Here is a 17,048-nt window from a genome sequence, read left to right on the forward strand (position 1 = left end):
TGTATGGTGACAGGTGGTAGCTACACTCGTGGTGAACGTAGTATTAACGTATAAACTTGTGGAATTACTGTTATACACCTGAAACTAATGTAACACTGTGTCAACTATACTTCAACTAAAACTAAATTAATACATTTTAAAAGATTCTATTTCCTCAGATTAGATTACCTTTACCTTTAAGTTCAACAATAAACATTTATGATTGATGACTTAGTCTTTTTTTTTTGCTTTTCAGTACTTTAAATTTGAGTTTTGAAATATAATAGGTAAAGTACACTCATAAGAAGCAACAGTATAACTCAGTTGCTACTGGGCTTAATTATTAATAGTACCTCCTTTCAATTTCAGCATCCTAGTTTGGACCAAAAAAAAAAAAAAAGTCACCATCTCATTATGGCCTTAATGATCTTTTACACACATTTTATTTTACATATTAAGAACGTAATGCCCACAGAATGTAAAAGAACTGTCCTTTCTACCATTCTGTATGGTCACCACCTCCCTTTTTAGTAATAAAATCTCATTATGGTCTAAATTTCTCATTCAACTTTATTTCCCCCAAACCATATGTAACTAGCCTCTAGAGTGACTAAAAACATTGACTCCACTAACAAATGTCTGAATTCAAAACAGTCAAGTTTTCAAGGCCTTACACAATTTGGTTCTAAATAAAATTTACCTTCCCAATCTAAAATTTCCCCTACATTCATTCATACACAGTACCTAAAACAAACTATTCCCTATTTTCTATACACATCTCATATTTGTTTCCTCTACTGAGATGTCCAAATCCTACTATCCCCAAACACTCAGTTTAAATGTTAACCTATCTTCAAAAACCATGCCTGATTAAACTTGTTCCCTGAATGCAAGTACTAGCTCTCTCTTCTAAATGTGTATAATTTCTAACAGTATCATTTTCTACCCTGTATCACAGCTTTCTCCAGCACTATAAGACAGTGTACCAAACTCATTTGTTTCAATCTCCACAGCCCGTATCACATTGCTCTGAACATAAAAAGTATCCAACATAAACATCTATCAGAGGAGAGATTATGACAAATTTAAAAGGTTTTTATGTCAATGACAGATGACAAATTTTGCTAGAAAGCCTACCTCTTATTGAACAACCAAGACTAACTGACTTAACCATTAGAGCCTAATACTCTCTCATCATTAGCCAAAATAATGTACATGAGAACATCTGACAGTTCCTGGCACCCAGAAGCTACTCATTCAATATTAGATAAACGGCAAAGGAGGCTAAACAAACCATTTCTTCAAAACAAAAGAAAAGCTATTTTAAATAATGTCAATACTACTCATAGTACTTCTAGTAAGAGCTGGTATTACATGAGCACACACTCCTTGCCAGGCATTGTTCCAAATACTCTACAAGTATCTCACTCAGTCGTCCCAATTATATTCCCTATTTAATGACAATAAATTCCATAAAGTTCTGTATGAAAGAGATCAATTATAACAACAAAGAACAAAAGTGTCTACAACTTTAAGACTTCAACCACAAAAAAAGAATGGTACCTTTTAGTTCTTAAAGTGAAAGAGAGTAGATACTACTAAATGTATTTAATTTTAGGTTCATCATCTCATTGTTTTATAGTAAACAAAAAGCAGGAAATAGCTAAACAACATAAATCAATAATAAATTGTTTGATGTAACAGAACAGAATTAGAAAAGTGTAATTCTGAGAACTGATTCTATTCATTAATACTTTAAAAGCATATTTTGGATACTTAGATTAACTATATACATTAGCAAAATATTTGTACAATGCTTTCACTAAATTTCAAACCATGGATCCTTATTCTTAACATTCAAAGTAAAAAATATGTAAAAACCGAAAACAAACAGGAAAAACATTAGCAACGCAGATCGTAAGAACATCGTATCTTTGCACTGAAAAATGTTGGTTATCAATCTTTGTCAAATTAAGAAGCATTTTACAAACAAGATAAGTATCTAAAAAATTCACTGAAATGTAGTATTTACTAGTTTTTACTCTTTCAAAGAAAAATTACTGGCAAATTACAATAAAGAACCAATGCCTAAGATGGCAACTCACTGATTTTCAAAGAAATGTGGCTATAGTTCTTTATTCACCTATTTCAAGTATTATGTTCTTTCATTGTCAAAACTGCTTATGCATAATAAACTATTTTTCTTGATCTAAATTATGCTAGTATTTTGTTCCTTTTAAAAACCAAGTACAGTATGGAACCCAAATAGCCAAAGCAATCCTGAAAAAAAAAAACCAAAGCTGGAGGCATCACAAGTCTGGACTTCAAGCTGTATTACAAAGGTGTAATCATCAAGACAGTATGGTACTGGCACAAAAACAGAAACATAGATCAATGGAACAGAATAGAGAACCAAGAAATGGACACACAACTATATAGTTAACTAATCTTTGACAAAGCAGGAAAGAATATCCAATGGAAAAAAGACAAGTCTCTTCAGCAAATGGTGGTGGGAAAACTGGACAGTGACATGCAAAAGAATGAACCTGGACCACTTCCTTATACCATACAGAAATGTATACTCAAAATGGATGAAAGACCTAAATGTAAGACAGGAAACCATGAAAATCCTAGAGGAGAAAACAGGCAGCAATCTCTTTGACCTCAGCTGCAGCAACTTCTTACTCAACCTATCTCCAGAGGAAAGGGAAACAAAAGCAAACATGAACTATTGGGACCTCAAGATAAAAAGCTTCTGCACAGCAAAAGAAACAATCAAGAAAACTAAAAGGCAACCAATGGAATGGGAGAAAATGTCAGATAAAGGGTTAGTATCCAAAATCTATAAAGAACTTATCAAACTCAACACCCTAAAAACAAATAATCCAGTGAAGACATGAGCAAAAGACATGAACAGGCACTTTTCCAAAGAAGACATTCAGATGGCTAACAGACATGTGAAAAGATGCCCAACATCACTCATCATCAGGGAAATACAAATCAAAACTACAATGAGATACCACCTCACATCTGTCAGAATGGCTAAAACTGACAAAACAGGAAACAAGAGATATTCACAAGGATGAGGAGAAAGGGGACCCTTTTGCATTGCTGGTTGAAATGCAAACTGGGACAGCCACTCTGGAAACAGTATGGATGTTCCTCAAAAATTTAAAAACAGAATTACCGTACAACCCAGCAATTGCTCTACTAGGTATTTATCCAAAGGATACAAAAATGCTGATTCAAAGGGGCACATGCATCCCAATGTTTATAGCAGCACTATCAACAAAAGCCAAAGTATGAAAAGAGCCCAAATATCCATCGACTGATGAATGGATAAAGAAGATGCGTACACATAAACACACACACACACACACACACACACACACACACACACACACGGGAATATTACTCAGTGATCAAAAAGAATGAAATCTTGCCATTTGCAACAGCGTGAATGGAACGAGAGTGTATTATGCTAAGTGAAATAAGTCAGTCCGAGAAAGACAAATATATTTCACTCAAATGTAGAATTTAAGAAATAAAACAGATGAACATAGGGGAAGGAAAGGAAAAATAAGATAAAAAGAGAGAGAAAGGCAAACCATAATAGACTCTTAAAAACAGAACAGGGTTGCTGGAGGGGTGTTGGGTGGGGGATGGGCTAAATGCATGATGGGCATTAAGGAGGGCACTTGTTGGGATGAGCACTGGGTGTTATATGTAAGTGATGAATCACTAAATTCTACTCCTGAAATCATTCTTACACTATATGTTAACTTGGATTTAAACCAAATTTAAAAAATAAAAATGCAAATTCAAAAACAAAACAGTAACAACCAAGTACAGAAGTTTGGTCTCAGAAGAAGCTTTGTTCAGTTTCTTAATATGATATTCTAAACCACACTTTTAAAAATATGAGTCCTGAGAAGGTATTTGGGTAAACCTCTTATGAAAGGAACTGTCAGCTACCACCCTTTGTCATTAACTCTCATCTAGACCACTACACTAGCCTCCAAACTGCTCTCCAAACTTCATCTTTGACTTCTTTAGCCTCACTCAGTAGCTGTCATACAGGTCTTTCTCCTCTGTTCATCAAATTCATCAAGCTTGGTCCCACCTCAGAGCCTCTGCACTTCCTTTCTCAAGTCTGGGATGTTTTTGCCACTTGTTTGCATAGCTCACTCCCTCACTTCTCTTCAGAGAAGCCACTGTTAAGCACTCTTATCTAAAATAGTCTCCTTTTGCTTTTTTTCCCTCTTCTACGCCATCCTTGTGTGTACTGCTGGCCACTTCTCGCCATGTCTTCCCACAAGACTTTCAGGATCAAGCGATTCCTTGCCAAGAAACAAAAGCAGAATCGTCCCATTCCCCCGTGGGTTCGGATGAAAACTGGTAATAAAATCAGATACAACTCCAAGAGGCAGAATTGGAGAAGAATGAAGCTAGGCCTGTAAGGGATCGAACAGGAGATGGCACACGTTTATGCTGCCTGAAAGTCAGGTGTTTCTATTCCATCCCTCCCTACTGCCTGACCAGTAGATCTGTTTTATCAGGAAATTGACTTTTCTCTGTTACGATGCTTCTGCACCTGTAGGTTGGTTCAGTAATAAACATGTGAGACCTTTTGGTTCAAAAAAAAAAAAAAAAAAAAAAAATAGTCTCCTTTTGGGGCTCATGAGCGGCTCAGTTGGTTAAGCATCTGACTCTCGATCTTGACTCAGGTCATGATCTCGCAGTTCATGAGCGGAGTCCCACATTGGGCTCTGCACTGACAGTGTGGAGCCTGCTTGGAATTCTCTGTCTCTGTCTCTCTCTCTCTCTCTCTGTCCCTACCCCACTCGTGTTCTCTCTCTCTCTAAATAAGCTTAAAAATTTTTTTTAAATAATAAATGTAAAAATAAAATAAGTCTCCTTTCCTCCTCGCTCTTTAACTGCTTATCCTGCTTTTTATTTCTTCCTACCACTTATCACCAAATCAAAGTATGTGTTTATTTCCATTAATTGTTTGTTATCTAAAAACCCAACTTGAATTTAAATCCACGAGAGCAAGAAGGTTTGTAACACTCTCTGCTATATCTCCAACATCAAGAATACCAGCACATAGTAGGATGTACAATTAATCTATCAATTAATTTCCAATCATCAAGATTCTCAATGTAAAAATCATAAAGTCAATTTTTAAATTGCATTGCTGATTATAAATGAATGCAATATCAGGTATCAACTCATGTCTCAAATGAGTTTATGTATCCTAACACAGACTGGTGATTTAATCCCTGGAATAAATCCCCAAAGTTGGGCAAAATATTTCATTATGTCCTTCCAGGATAGAAAAGCATAAAACAAGGAAACAAGAAGCGTCTAAAAAGAATGGCATATTCGATCCAATATAAGCAAATCTAAGATTACCTGAAAATCCAAATCAGCACAAAGAGTACTCATTTTACTTTTTTAAAGATTTTATTTTTAAGTAACCTCTACACCCAGCATGGGACTCAAACCTACAATGCCAAGATCAAGAGTTGCAGGTTCCACCAACTGAGCCGGCCAGGTGCCCCAAGAGTACTCATTTTAAAAAAAAGGTTCATAACATTTCGTAGGATTCTCCTTCTTTCATATACAAAATGATTCCATTGGTAGTCAGTATTTCATAAATGCATTTTTCTGAGCAAAGGGTAGTAAATAAATTTCAGGGAAGTATCCTTAACACCTGCCTAGTAATTAAGCATGACTGAGTATTTAAAATTTGTTACTGAATCTAATCCTCATAAATACTCTTCAAGGTACATGTTTTTTACAGCAATAAAATATACATAACACAGAATCTACTTTAACAATTTCAGCCATTTTGAAATGTGTAGTTCACACTTAAAAATATACTAACATTGTTGTACAACTATCACTCCCATCTGTGTCCAGAACATCTTATTTTTTTAAGCAGGCTTCACGCTCAGCAGAGAGCCCAGTGTGGGGCCTGAACTCACCACCCTGAGATCAAGACCTGAGCTGAGGTCAAATCCAATGCTTAACCAACTGAGCCACCGAGGCGCCCCCCCCCCCCCCCCAGAACTTTTATCTTCCCATTCCAGGTATATTTTTATCCTCACTTTCCAGATACAGAAACAGACCATAAAGAGGGCAAAATGCCAATGAAGTCAATGAGACATCAAAGTTTAAAACACCTCTTCGATATACTTCAACATTCAAGTGTCCATACAATGATACAAAAGTAGTATAGGAACAAGCCAAGCTATAACTATTTTCTTTTCAGAAAATACTTGTATTTATTTGTAGCCTCATCAGACTATAGCTTCCAAGAACTCCTCTAATTCAACCTCCTCATTTTATATATTAAATTTTTTCAAATTTGTATTGCTAGTCATCTGTTTAAATTAATTCCAAAGAACAGAGTTTTATATTTTAAAGAACAGAAAGGCAAAGAAATTAAAGGTTTATGCATACCACTTTTGTAATAGGACTTTATTGCTCCTCCCATCAATAGTATTCTCTTTTCCCACCCTTACAATCTCAGCTGGCCTTGTGACTTGCTTTGACCAACAGAAAGCAGAAGCAATGACACTCTTAATGTGAGGCCTTGCAGCTTCTGATTTTGCTCTTTTTGGAACACTGCCCTTGAATGCCATGTGTGAGAGGCCTCAGATATATCATGAGGAATGAAAAGTCTCAGTATCTTGCTATCTCAGTTAGGCCCACCCCCCAGCCAACCCACCAGCTACATGTAGTTGTGACATAAGGCTGGTGAGACAAACACAAGAACTGCCCAGTGAACCCACAGAATAAGAAATAAGTTGTTGTTTTAAGCTAATATTTGGGGTCATCTGTTATATAGTACTAAGTAACTGAAACAAAGACTAATAAGTAACACAAATTAAAACAATCTCTATTTCACCACCTGTGCACCTTAAGTTGCACCTGAAAAGATCCTGAAAGTTTAAGATTTCTGGTTACAGGACGGTCAAATTAATACAAACTCGTGAAACTACTGTAATTTTATCATTAGTACTAGAAAAATCACTAATTATAGGTCCTAGAGTAAAGAGAGGTTGGTGTAACATATTTATATAAAAGGTAGTATACTGTGTTAATGATAATGTAATTTTTGTATAATGGCACCATTTTCCAATACAAATGAAGCTAGTTCCTCACATTCATTTTTAATAATTTTTATTTTTCTAATATGTGATTACCTTGCTTTCATAACCTGGGCACTGAAAAAAATCAAGCTTTTCTTACAGATTAGATGTCAACATTATAATCAATAATTATACCGAACTATTTATGTCAAGATGGCCCCAGGTGCTACTGACATATCAAGGTAATAAGTCAACATTAAACTGTCCTTGATGGTTATACTTTTTTACTTTTTAAAGTTTTTATTTCTCTGGATGCCTGGGTGGCTCAGTCAGTTAATCACCCAACTTCAGCTAAGGTCATGATCTCACAGTTTCTGAATACATTTCATTTTTTCTGAAATACTTCCAGGACCACCTGGGTGGCTCAGCATCTGACTTTGGCTAAGGCCATGATCTTGTGGTTAGTGATTTCAAGCCACACATGGGGATCCATGTTGACAACATGGAGCCTGCTTGGGATTCTTTCTCTCCCCATCTCTCTACCCCTTTCTCACTCAAGCTCACGCAAGCGTGCTCTCAAAATAAATAAACTTAAAAAAAATAAAAAATAAAAAATAAAATACCACTTCTGGCTGCTGAAAATAGTTTTTCATAGCTTTATTAAGATACAGTTTATGGGGTGCCTGGGTGGCATGCTCTCTCTCAAAAATAAACAAACATTTAAAAAATAAAAATATAAATCACTTAAAAAAGGTAGCTTACATAACATAAAATTCATCCATGATAAATGAACAATTAAATAATTTGCGTAAATTTAGAGTTGTGCAACCACCAATCCTATCGTTTTAGAACATTTCCATTATCCCAAGAAGTTCCCTTGTGCCTATTTACAGTTAACCTCACTCTTACCCCCATTACCCCCAGAACCAGGCAACTACTGATCTACTTTCTGTCTCAACAAATTTGCTTTTTCTAGACATTTCCTATAAAACAGAACCACACAATATGTAGCTTTTTGCATCTGACTTCTTTCACTTAGCCCAATGTTTTGGAGTTCATCAATACTACAACATCTATCAGTAGTGTGTTCCTTTTAATTGCTGAATAGTATCCCATTAAATGGATATACCACATTTTACTTACTTATTCATAAATATATTATTTATTTAGTCAACAAACATCCCAACCTATTATATTATCAGGCATCATGAGAGGAGCTGGGGATAAAACTGTGAATAAAATGATGACCTTGCCTCTAAAAGAGTATATAGTCTACTGAAGGATGTACATGTCAGTATGCAGGTAACTCTCACCTTTTTTTTTTAAAGGTAAATATCCAGTTTTAAAAGCTGGTTACACCACAATTAACTTCTAGGTGCAAGGTTCAAAAATGGTGAAATACTATAATGCTTATAATACAAGACAAAGACCCTCACCAACTAGTAATAACATGAAAGAAGTTTAAAGCACACACACACACATTCCTCCCCCTTCCCAGTTTGAGAAAGACCACAAGAATGGTCAGAGCTTCTAAAGGTAGTGAGGATGGTGAGGAAGATGGGGAAAGTTAAAGGATACCCTAAAATAAAGAGGGCTCCCAGGGATTATTTTTCTTACATATTGACAGTGTGGTGGCTCATGTTAAATTTCCTCAATTTGCAGGCCTGTAAAGAGGAATAAAGTTTATGCTTAAACTCTCTTGGCTTCTTCCTGACCTTTTTGTTTATATGTTGTTCTTGGGAGATTTGGAAACAAGGTAAACTGGCATCTATGAATAACTCCCACTTAAGACCTGTAATACCCTCCTAATACCTTACACCCTCATCAATTCTTGGAACTCAGAAGCACCTCCGATCCATTTACCCTACCATTTTTTCTCCTGTCACTTGCCTTCTCATGCCATAATACCTTTTTTAACCATTTTAAGACTGAGTGGCCCATCACTGGATTACTCCCTTATCTCTTTCTCCATCATGACTGCCTGATAAAACCCACAATAAGAGAAAGCATATAGATATGCTGACTTGATCTCAACCTGAATTCATGACCATAAACCATAACTGAGTAGCAACACGACACCATTTTCACTGCCAATTTTTACTGTCAATTCATTCTCTCATTCTCAATGATTATGCCATTCCTCCTCTCTCTTAAAACACTCAATAATTCCATTTCAACTTCTGTTTCATGTTAGCCTGTGCTCTAGACTTAATACGTATACTTAGCTACTCAAAATCTCCACTCAGATTTCTAATATTTAGACATATTTAACATATCTAATATTGAGTTGTTGAGTACTATCCCTTTTATGCCTGCGCCCACCCCAAACCTGTTCATCTTGGGTCCTTACCCAAGTAAATCTTGAGATCTGTTCAAGCCAAAATGTTGGGGTCTTCTCTCATAGTCTCATGTACCCCATACCAATGGATCAGCAAATTACTGTAGACTCTATTTTCAAAATACATTTTCAGAATCTGAACATTTCATGGCTGTCTTCAAAGTAATTCAGAATCTGAACATTTCTCACCTCTACCATTCTGGCCCAAGCCACTATCAGCTCTAATCTCAATGACTGCAAATATCCTTCTCCTCAGTATGGCATTCCCTGGTCACCTTAAGTAAGTATCTCCCCACTATCACTCTGTTTTGTTCTTTTTAAAACTCATCTCTACCTGATATTACATTCATATTCTTTTTTTGTCTATCTTTATCCAATAGAACGTAAGCTCTACAAGAACTGTAATTTAATCTAGTTATTCACTGCTGGATCCCCTCTCCCATAACAGGACTATGCAGATAGCACTCAACAAATGTTTTAAATAAGTGAATGAATGATAAATGGAGGGAACTATTCATGCAGCACTTAACCTAACTTGAAAGGGCTAAAGAAAGTTTCTCTGAAATGGTGACATCCGAGGATAAACCCAAAAGACAAGTAGAAGTTAGCCTAATGAAAGAATATGGGAGGCAAGTATTTTTCCATATAGTGAAAACAGCATAAACAAAGACCTCAAGGCTAAGGAAAGCATGGCCAATTTGTGCCATGAAAGTATACACATACTCTCCAAAAATAAAATACTCCTTAAAAAATAAGCACTTAGGGGCGTCTGGGTGGCTCAGTCAGTTAAGTGTCTGACTTTGGCTCAGGTCATGATCCCACGGTCCATGAGTTCGAGCCCCACGTTGGGCTCTGTGCTGACAGCTCAGAGCCTGCAGCCTGCTTCAGATTCTGTGTCTCCCTCTCTGTCTGCCCCTTCCCTGCTTGCACTCAGTCGGTGTCTCTCTCTCTCTTTCTCTCTCTCTCAAAAATAAACATTGGGGCGCCTGGATGGCTCAAGTCGGTTGGGCGCCCGATTTCGGCTCAGGTCATATTCTCATGGTTCATGGTTTGAGCCCCACCGTCAGGCTCTGTGCTGAAAGCTCAGAGCCTGGAGCCTGCTTCCGATTCTGTGTCTCCCTTTCTCTGGCCCTCCCCCGCTCACACTCTGTCTCATTCTCTGTCTCAAAAATAAACAAACATTAAAAAAATGTTGTTTAAAATAATAAATAAATGAACATTTTTTAAAAAGCACTTAAATATATTTTCCCATGTTCTGCATTCTATCTAACACTACACAGAGGACTAACATCGTATACTATCCTATTTATTTTTGGCTAAAGACCATTAGTGTACATATTTAAAACATTTTTAGCCCAAGATGACTGATAGGAAGAAGAATAAAGAAGAATAAGTGTTTTTGCAACATCTCTTATTTACTCCACTATAGTTTCTTTTGTCGCCTTTTATTCTGCATCTTAGCAAAAATTTTTTGATCTGACAAAAGGTAAGACCAGGGCAGCCATGATAAACAGAAAGAAACCATACTAACGGTGCTCAAAGGGTACCAGGCTAAAGTAGCTAAAGCTCCCTTCAAACAAATAACCAAGAAAATAAAAATTAAAGATCAAAAAGTGATTACATATTGGTAATATCCTTTGTTATTAGGAAGGGCATCATAACCAACATTGCAGCCAAAGGGACAGTTTGGAAGATAGCTAAAAAACTATCACTAAGGGCAAGATATAACTAAGAAATTTGAGGAAAATAGAAAGATGATTGCAAATGCCAGGAATGCATCTCCTTGGGGAAAACCCCAGTATAATGCTCATTAGCAGTCTCATTTGCAGGAAAACAGAGAGCATCAATAAGCTGAAGAGGTTATGATTAGAGTTTAGTATAATTAGAATATATAGTACACAAAATTCACAAAATAAAGTGATTTCAAAGCACATTTGTTTTGGGATCATAGGAATCAACCCTGAGAATACAATGAAAGCCAAAAAATACACTCACATTCAAATTCTGTACACAGTATCAGGGGATTCCCAAATTCTGTGAAAACTCCATATAAAAGCCCAGGTAAAAACCATTATACTTGGGACAACAAAGAGAAGATGTCCCAAGATGAAAGCTCTGCAACAGACATAAGCAAACTGTCCACAGAGGAGTTAGAAGACAGCAGGTTATAGAAGAGTGGGCTCCATACAAAAAGGAAAGCTTACATAGGTGATATGATTATTAGGATGGATAAATTTTAAGAATTCTATCAAGGCACATAACTCTGTAAGTCCAGAAATCATGATATACCTATGAAACAAATTTAACTACAAAATAATTCTGGATGAAAGAATCCATTTTACTTTAATGCTAAATATACTATAGATATAAACATAAATAAATTATTTTAAGTCCAATGTGACAATGGAATGAAGAATACAAACTAAGCACTCAGGTCTTTACTAGTTGCTAATTTTTGGAATCAGCACAGAAATCAGTCTCAGAACATTTTATGGTTTCATAAACAAAAGAAAGCACTAACAATTTGGACAGTATTAAAGTATAAATGACCAAGGGTGAGGGCATAAAAACAGAGAACTGTACTATGTGAAGTTCAAAAAGGAAGTAACCAATGATCCAAAAATATTAACAACAAAACTATCAAATATCAAGAAGGGAGAGTAAGTAAGGAACAAGAAATCGAATGAGCTCAATTATCATCTTCTGTAGAAGAGAATTTATAATAGGCATTGTCTAACACTGGCAAATGAATTTATAAAAGAACAAGCATATTCCTTATAAGACGTTCCTTCTGAGAAATATGACTAGGGTGGGAAATAGTGGATAGGAGATATACCCACTTTTCATCTCAAATTCTTCTCAAACTATTTGGCTCATTACCATGAATTTATGTTATTTAGGTATAAACTAAAAGGAAATTTAAACCAGTTTAGGTAGGTCATTAGTGCTAATGCAATTCCCCTGCCAGCACTTAACCTATTTCAAATACTTTTCAAATATATCAAAGCATGGCTTACTTGTGTCTTTAATGAGGGGTTCATTCTTCTATTTATTCTGTTTATTCAAGTTAGAATTAAAGACTATTACATGTAGAAGAGATATTAAATGAATATTGATGATACCTTTTTAAAAGAATAGACACTTTAGTTCTCATTGTATTAAAATTCTTTCAATTTTGGCACAGTTTACTTGGTCAAAACCAAATATTTAAGTTTACATTAGGGTATTTATAAGATATACAGAGAGACATATTGACTAATGACAAAATATATCCTCCAAATCTTGTTATATTATCTTATTATATGATAATTCCTTTTAAAACCAAAGCATTTCTTGCTGGCCTACTACATCCTAGTCAACAGAATTCAAAGATGAGTGCTTAGGGCAAGAAAACAGAGATGGGAGTTACCACAAAGAAACAGATTAGTGTTCTGTTTGGCCTCTCTTGTGTGGGGAATGGGGAGTGGCAATAGGAGGAGAGACTGGAATGGCAAGAAAAGCAGTGTTTGGATTATCACAGCATTTGTCCCAGCAGGAGACGTGGACCTGAAGGGGATAAATTCAAGACATTATTGAAACTGACAAGTATTAAAAATGATGAGCTCTAAATCACCAACTTGACATTTTATAAAAGCCAAAGGGGAATCTAAAAATTCTAGTTTAGATAACCAAGTGGAAGATGATGGCTCAAGGCAGAAAACATAGAAGAGAAACAAAATGGGGAATAATCATGTGTTCAATACTGGATACAAAGTTTGCTATTATTTAACTTGTGCAGCTGTCCAAAGGGTAGCTGGAATCAGACCTAGAATTTCAGAACCCAGAAAACAGAAGAGTAGATTACTTAGTTGAAGCAATGGAAGAGAAAGTTTTCATACATATATACTGCTGGGGGTGGGGTGGGAAGGAGTCATTTAGAATTACCCACATTTAAAGGGCAGCTAGAAGAAAAGCCAGTGAAGCAGACCAAAAAGTCAGAGGGGTAATATAAATAACAGCTTCCATTTTTCAAAAGCAATTTGTTACACAAATCTGTGAAGTACTGTAGGAGATATTAAACTGCTTCTTGAGATTGGTATTATCATCATTTTAGAGAGAATAACAAAGAGGCTTTAAGATGTGAAATACCTTACTCCAAATCATTCAGCTAATAAGCGGAAAGACCAGAACTCAAATTCTGTTTCACTGACTCTAAAGTCCATCCTCGTAACCAGTATACTACCACATCATAACGGAAGCCAAGACAAGACAAGCTAGAAACAAGTAAATTTCCTCACCTCTTCCTTCTACTAACTAAATCACACTGCATGTGTCAGGGTTTCCCTACATCTGTCCTCAAGTCCACCAGCCCACTCCCAAAACACATTTATGTTTTTAAGAAGCTGGGACTCATCTTATTCCAGTTTACTCTCAGTAGTATCATTAATGAGATGTATCTGTGTAGCTCCACTAAAAAGGATAGTTAATTTTTAGCTAACTACATAATGAAGTTAAAAATTTATTGGTAAGTTTGAGTTCTGACATAAATTTTAAATAATGATTGAATAAAAGAAATCTTATTCACTCATTCAAACATTTATTTACTGTCTCTTATGTACCAAGCACTAGGGATAAAAAGTTATTTAAAAACAGATTCTAATGCTGTCTCACAACCAACATTAGAGTTGCTTTATTTTGTCTTTACTTGAGTAACCTTGCAAGCTACTTAAAATATTTAATTTAATACATAATATCCTGTAATACTGTGTTCCTTAAGAAAAAAGTTAACACTTATAACACAAAATATTCCTCTAAGTTTGAAAACTTAATTTTCATATTATTTCAATAATGGCCTGTTTCTCAATCTAGAATCCCTTATATTATTCTTGTGGCACTCTCCTCACTAACAAGGTCTTCACTCTTAGGGAATTAAGACTTAATTCAACATACACATATCATTTTGTCATTAATTTGGGAATCAAATCCAAAATTTTATACTAAAATGTAGGTAAGTAGGCAAATCCTATAATGACATTGTTGTGTCAGATATTTAAACTGTTTTAAAAAACAAACTAGCTTTTAGATGGAAATACAACACAAGAACTAAAGGGGTAAATAAAGTTTGAAATATTTTAGGAAACATTTCATAAGAAATGTCTTAACATACATAAACATGATCATTTCCTTAAAATGCTCCTTAGAATTTCTTGGACAAAACAATTTCTACCTGTTAAAATATGGAATTTCTACTATTTTCTTTACCCAGGAAAATAACAAATTTCCCTCTATATACTCAGAAGAAACTTCTGGGAAACCAATTTTACATCCACTTGCAGTCACCCTTTCAAAATACTAGAAGATTATCATGTTATAAATTAGACAATCTCTCTGCTCAGAAATGCTTTCCTTAACCTAAAAATAAATTTAAAAATCTATTAACTCTATTAAAATAGCCTGGCACATATTAAACACGTAGTAAGTGCTACTATAGTTACAAAACTTTTATTCATTTGAATTTTACTTAATCAGCCTACTTTGAAGCCTACGGGCACATTTAGTTCAACATCATGACTCAGGGAAACAAAACAAAACAAAACAAAACAAGACATCCTTTGGCCCAGACTTTCCTTAAATCCAGAACTGGAAGAGTCCAAAAGTTTCTAACTGGTCACAAAAGGGCCCGAGCAAGACAGCAAAACTGACTCAACAGAACCCAACATCATCATTGCTGAGGCTATGTTAGGAACCAATCTGGCTGTATCTGTTAGCAGTGTCCTCCCTTTGTTAGAATACCAGATAACCAGGTTATCTATCAGCACACAGGTAGCCTTTTTGTAGGAATCTACTCTCAGAAACGTCAAAATAAAATTTGTGCTTAATTTTTCACCAAAACAGTATTTTTGTCTGCCTTTTCTAAAACTGGGGACAAGTTAGTGCTTACCAGGAATTCTCCCTGATTTCTGAGATAAAGTAAGCATGCTCTGTGATACATATTTATATAGTGACCCAAAGACCAGGAATAGGAAGGAAAAAAAAAACAACCATGGTATCAATATATTTTTTTCAGTTTACTTAGCACCCAGAAATCTGCAAGTTTCCATCATTCCCAGATGCTACTGCCATTCCCAGTCCTGACACCTCCATTAACTACTTCTATGAAATTAAAAAATAATAACAAAATGGCACTCATTTGTCATTTCCTAACCCAAGTTGGCTAGGAACTTCTCACCAGGATTTGTCAAAACTGAGATCATAAAACCTCATAAATACCCAGTATATAATACATCAGTAGGCAAAAAACAATACAATAGCATTACATGAGATAGTTGTAAAGGCCGTATCACAAAACTGAGACTTTGCACAAAACAACCAAAGTAAATTCTACAAGCAGCATAATATCCAACAATATCCAACTGATTTTATAGGTTAAACAAAAAATTACCACATGACCCAGTAATTCTACTTCAAAGTATACATAAGTTCACACAAAAACTTTTACACAAATGTCATTGCAGCATTATTCATAATAGTAAGCAAAGTAGAAACAATCCAATCATCAATTGATGGATGGATAAATAAAATGTTATAGCCACAGAACGGAATTTTTTTGGCAATAAAAAGAAATGAAGTACTGATACATGCTACAACTTGGATAAACCTTGAAAACATTATGCTAACAGAAAAGCCAGTCACAAAAGACCATGTTATAGGATTCTATTTATATGAAATCTCCAAAACAGGCATACAGAAAGTAGATTAGTGTTCGCACAGGGATGGGGGATTAGCAGGTGTGAATGCTAATGGGCCTGGGGTTTCTTTTTGGGGTGATGAAAATGTTCTAAAATTGTGGAACTAGACCCACAACTCTGTGGATGTACTAAAAACTCACTGAATTGTATACTTTAAATGAGTAAATTGTATATATGTGAATTGTACCTTAATAAAGCTATTACTTAAAAAAAACAACTTTGTGCTGCAAAAGTTGAGAAGGGAAGTACAAATATTAGAAAAAACAAGAAACAGCAGCATTATTATAAAGTTTACCCCACAAATCAAGGAGCAAAGACTCTTAATTTACTCTTTAACAAAATATGTTACTGTTATGAAAACTGTATTTAATCAGATCTTGCTAATTTTCTAAGAAAAGACCTCATATTTAGGAACTATGCTTATTCTCACATGGACATTTACACACACACACACACACACACAAATTAAACTTAAATGATTCTCTGAAGAGCTCATATCACAGAGATTTTATAAGCCAGGAGAAACAGAAGTGTATATGAAACTAAATGTAAAACGATTCTCATAAACCCTCTCTCATTCTGAGTATATTATTTCTCAGATAAGTCAGCTAATTAATGTCAATAACTAAAAAGAGTCTCCACACAAATAATACTGTTCTTAAAAAGTGTGTACTTTGAATCACCCATTTGTAATCAGGAACTAGTTGTCATACCTTAATATACCAATTACAAAACATATTCTATGAAACAAAGAAAGACCTCTATTAACCTGTACTCACAAGAAGAAAGAGACTTTAACCAGACTTTATTACTTCTGACTGGTATTTTCCCTCTACATTAAAATATTTTTAAGTAAAGGTGATATCAGTAAGTTAAATATGAATCTTCAATAAAAATACAGGA

General features: G+C 35.1%; 2 protein-coding genes across 2 annotated transcripts in view; one reads left to right on the forward strand and one right to left on the reverse strand.

The window, feature by feature from the left end:
• NCKAP1 (NCK associated protein 1) overlaps window positions 1-17,048 on the reverse strand; it is a 108,637-nt gene that overhangs the window by 72,251 nt on the left and 19,338 nt on the right. The window lies entirely within an intron of this gene.
• Window positions 4,282-4,615, forward strand: LOC102950584 (60S ribosomal protein L39-like). The gene has a single exon (XM_042994863.1). It carries the CDS (start codon window positions 4,284-4,286, stop codon window positions 4,437-4,439), a length of 156 nt encoding a protein of 51 aa, XP_042850797.1. The 5' UTR covers window positions 4,282-4,283; the 3' UTR covers window positions 4,440-4,615.

Source organism: Panthera tigris, chromosome C1 (genome assembly GCF_018350195.1).
Source record: "Panthera tigris isolate Pti1 chromosome C1, P.tigris_Pti1_mat1.1, whole genome shotgun sequence".
Lineage (NCBI taxonomy): Eukaryota > Metazoa > Chordata > Mammalia > Carnivora > Felidae > Panthera > Panthera tigris.

Coding starts and splice junctions, on each gene's coding strand:
- LOC102950584 (XM_042994863.1), top strand. CDS start 4,284: ATGTCTTCCCACAAGACTTTCAGGATCAAGCGATTCCTTGCCAAGAAA.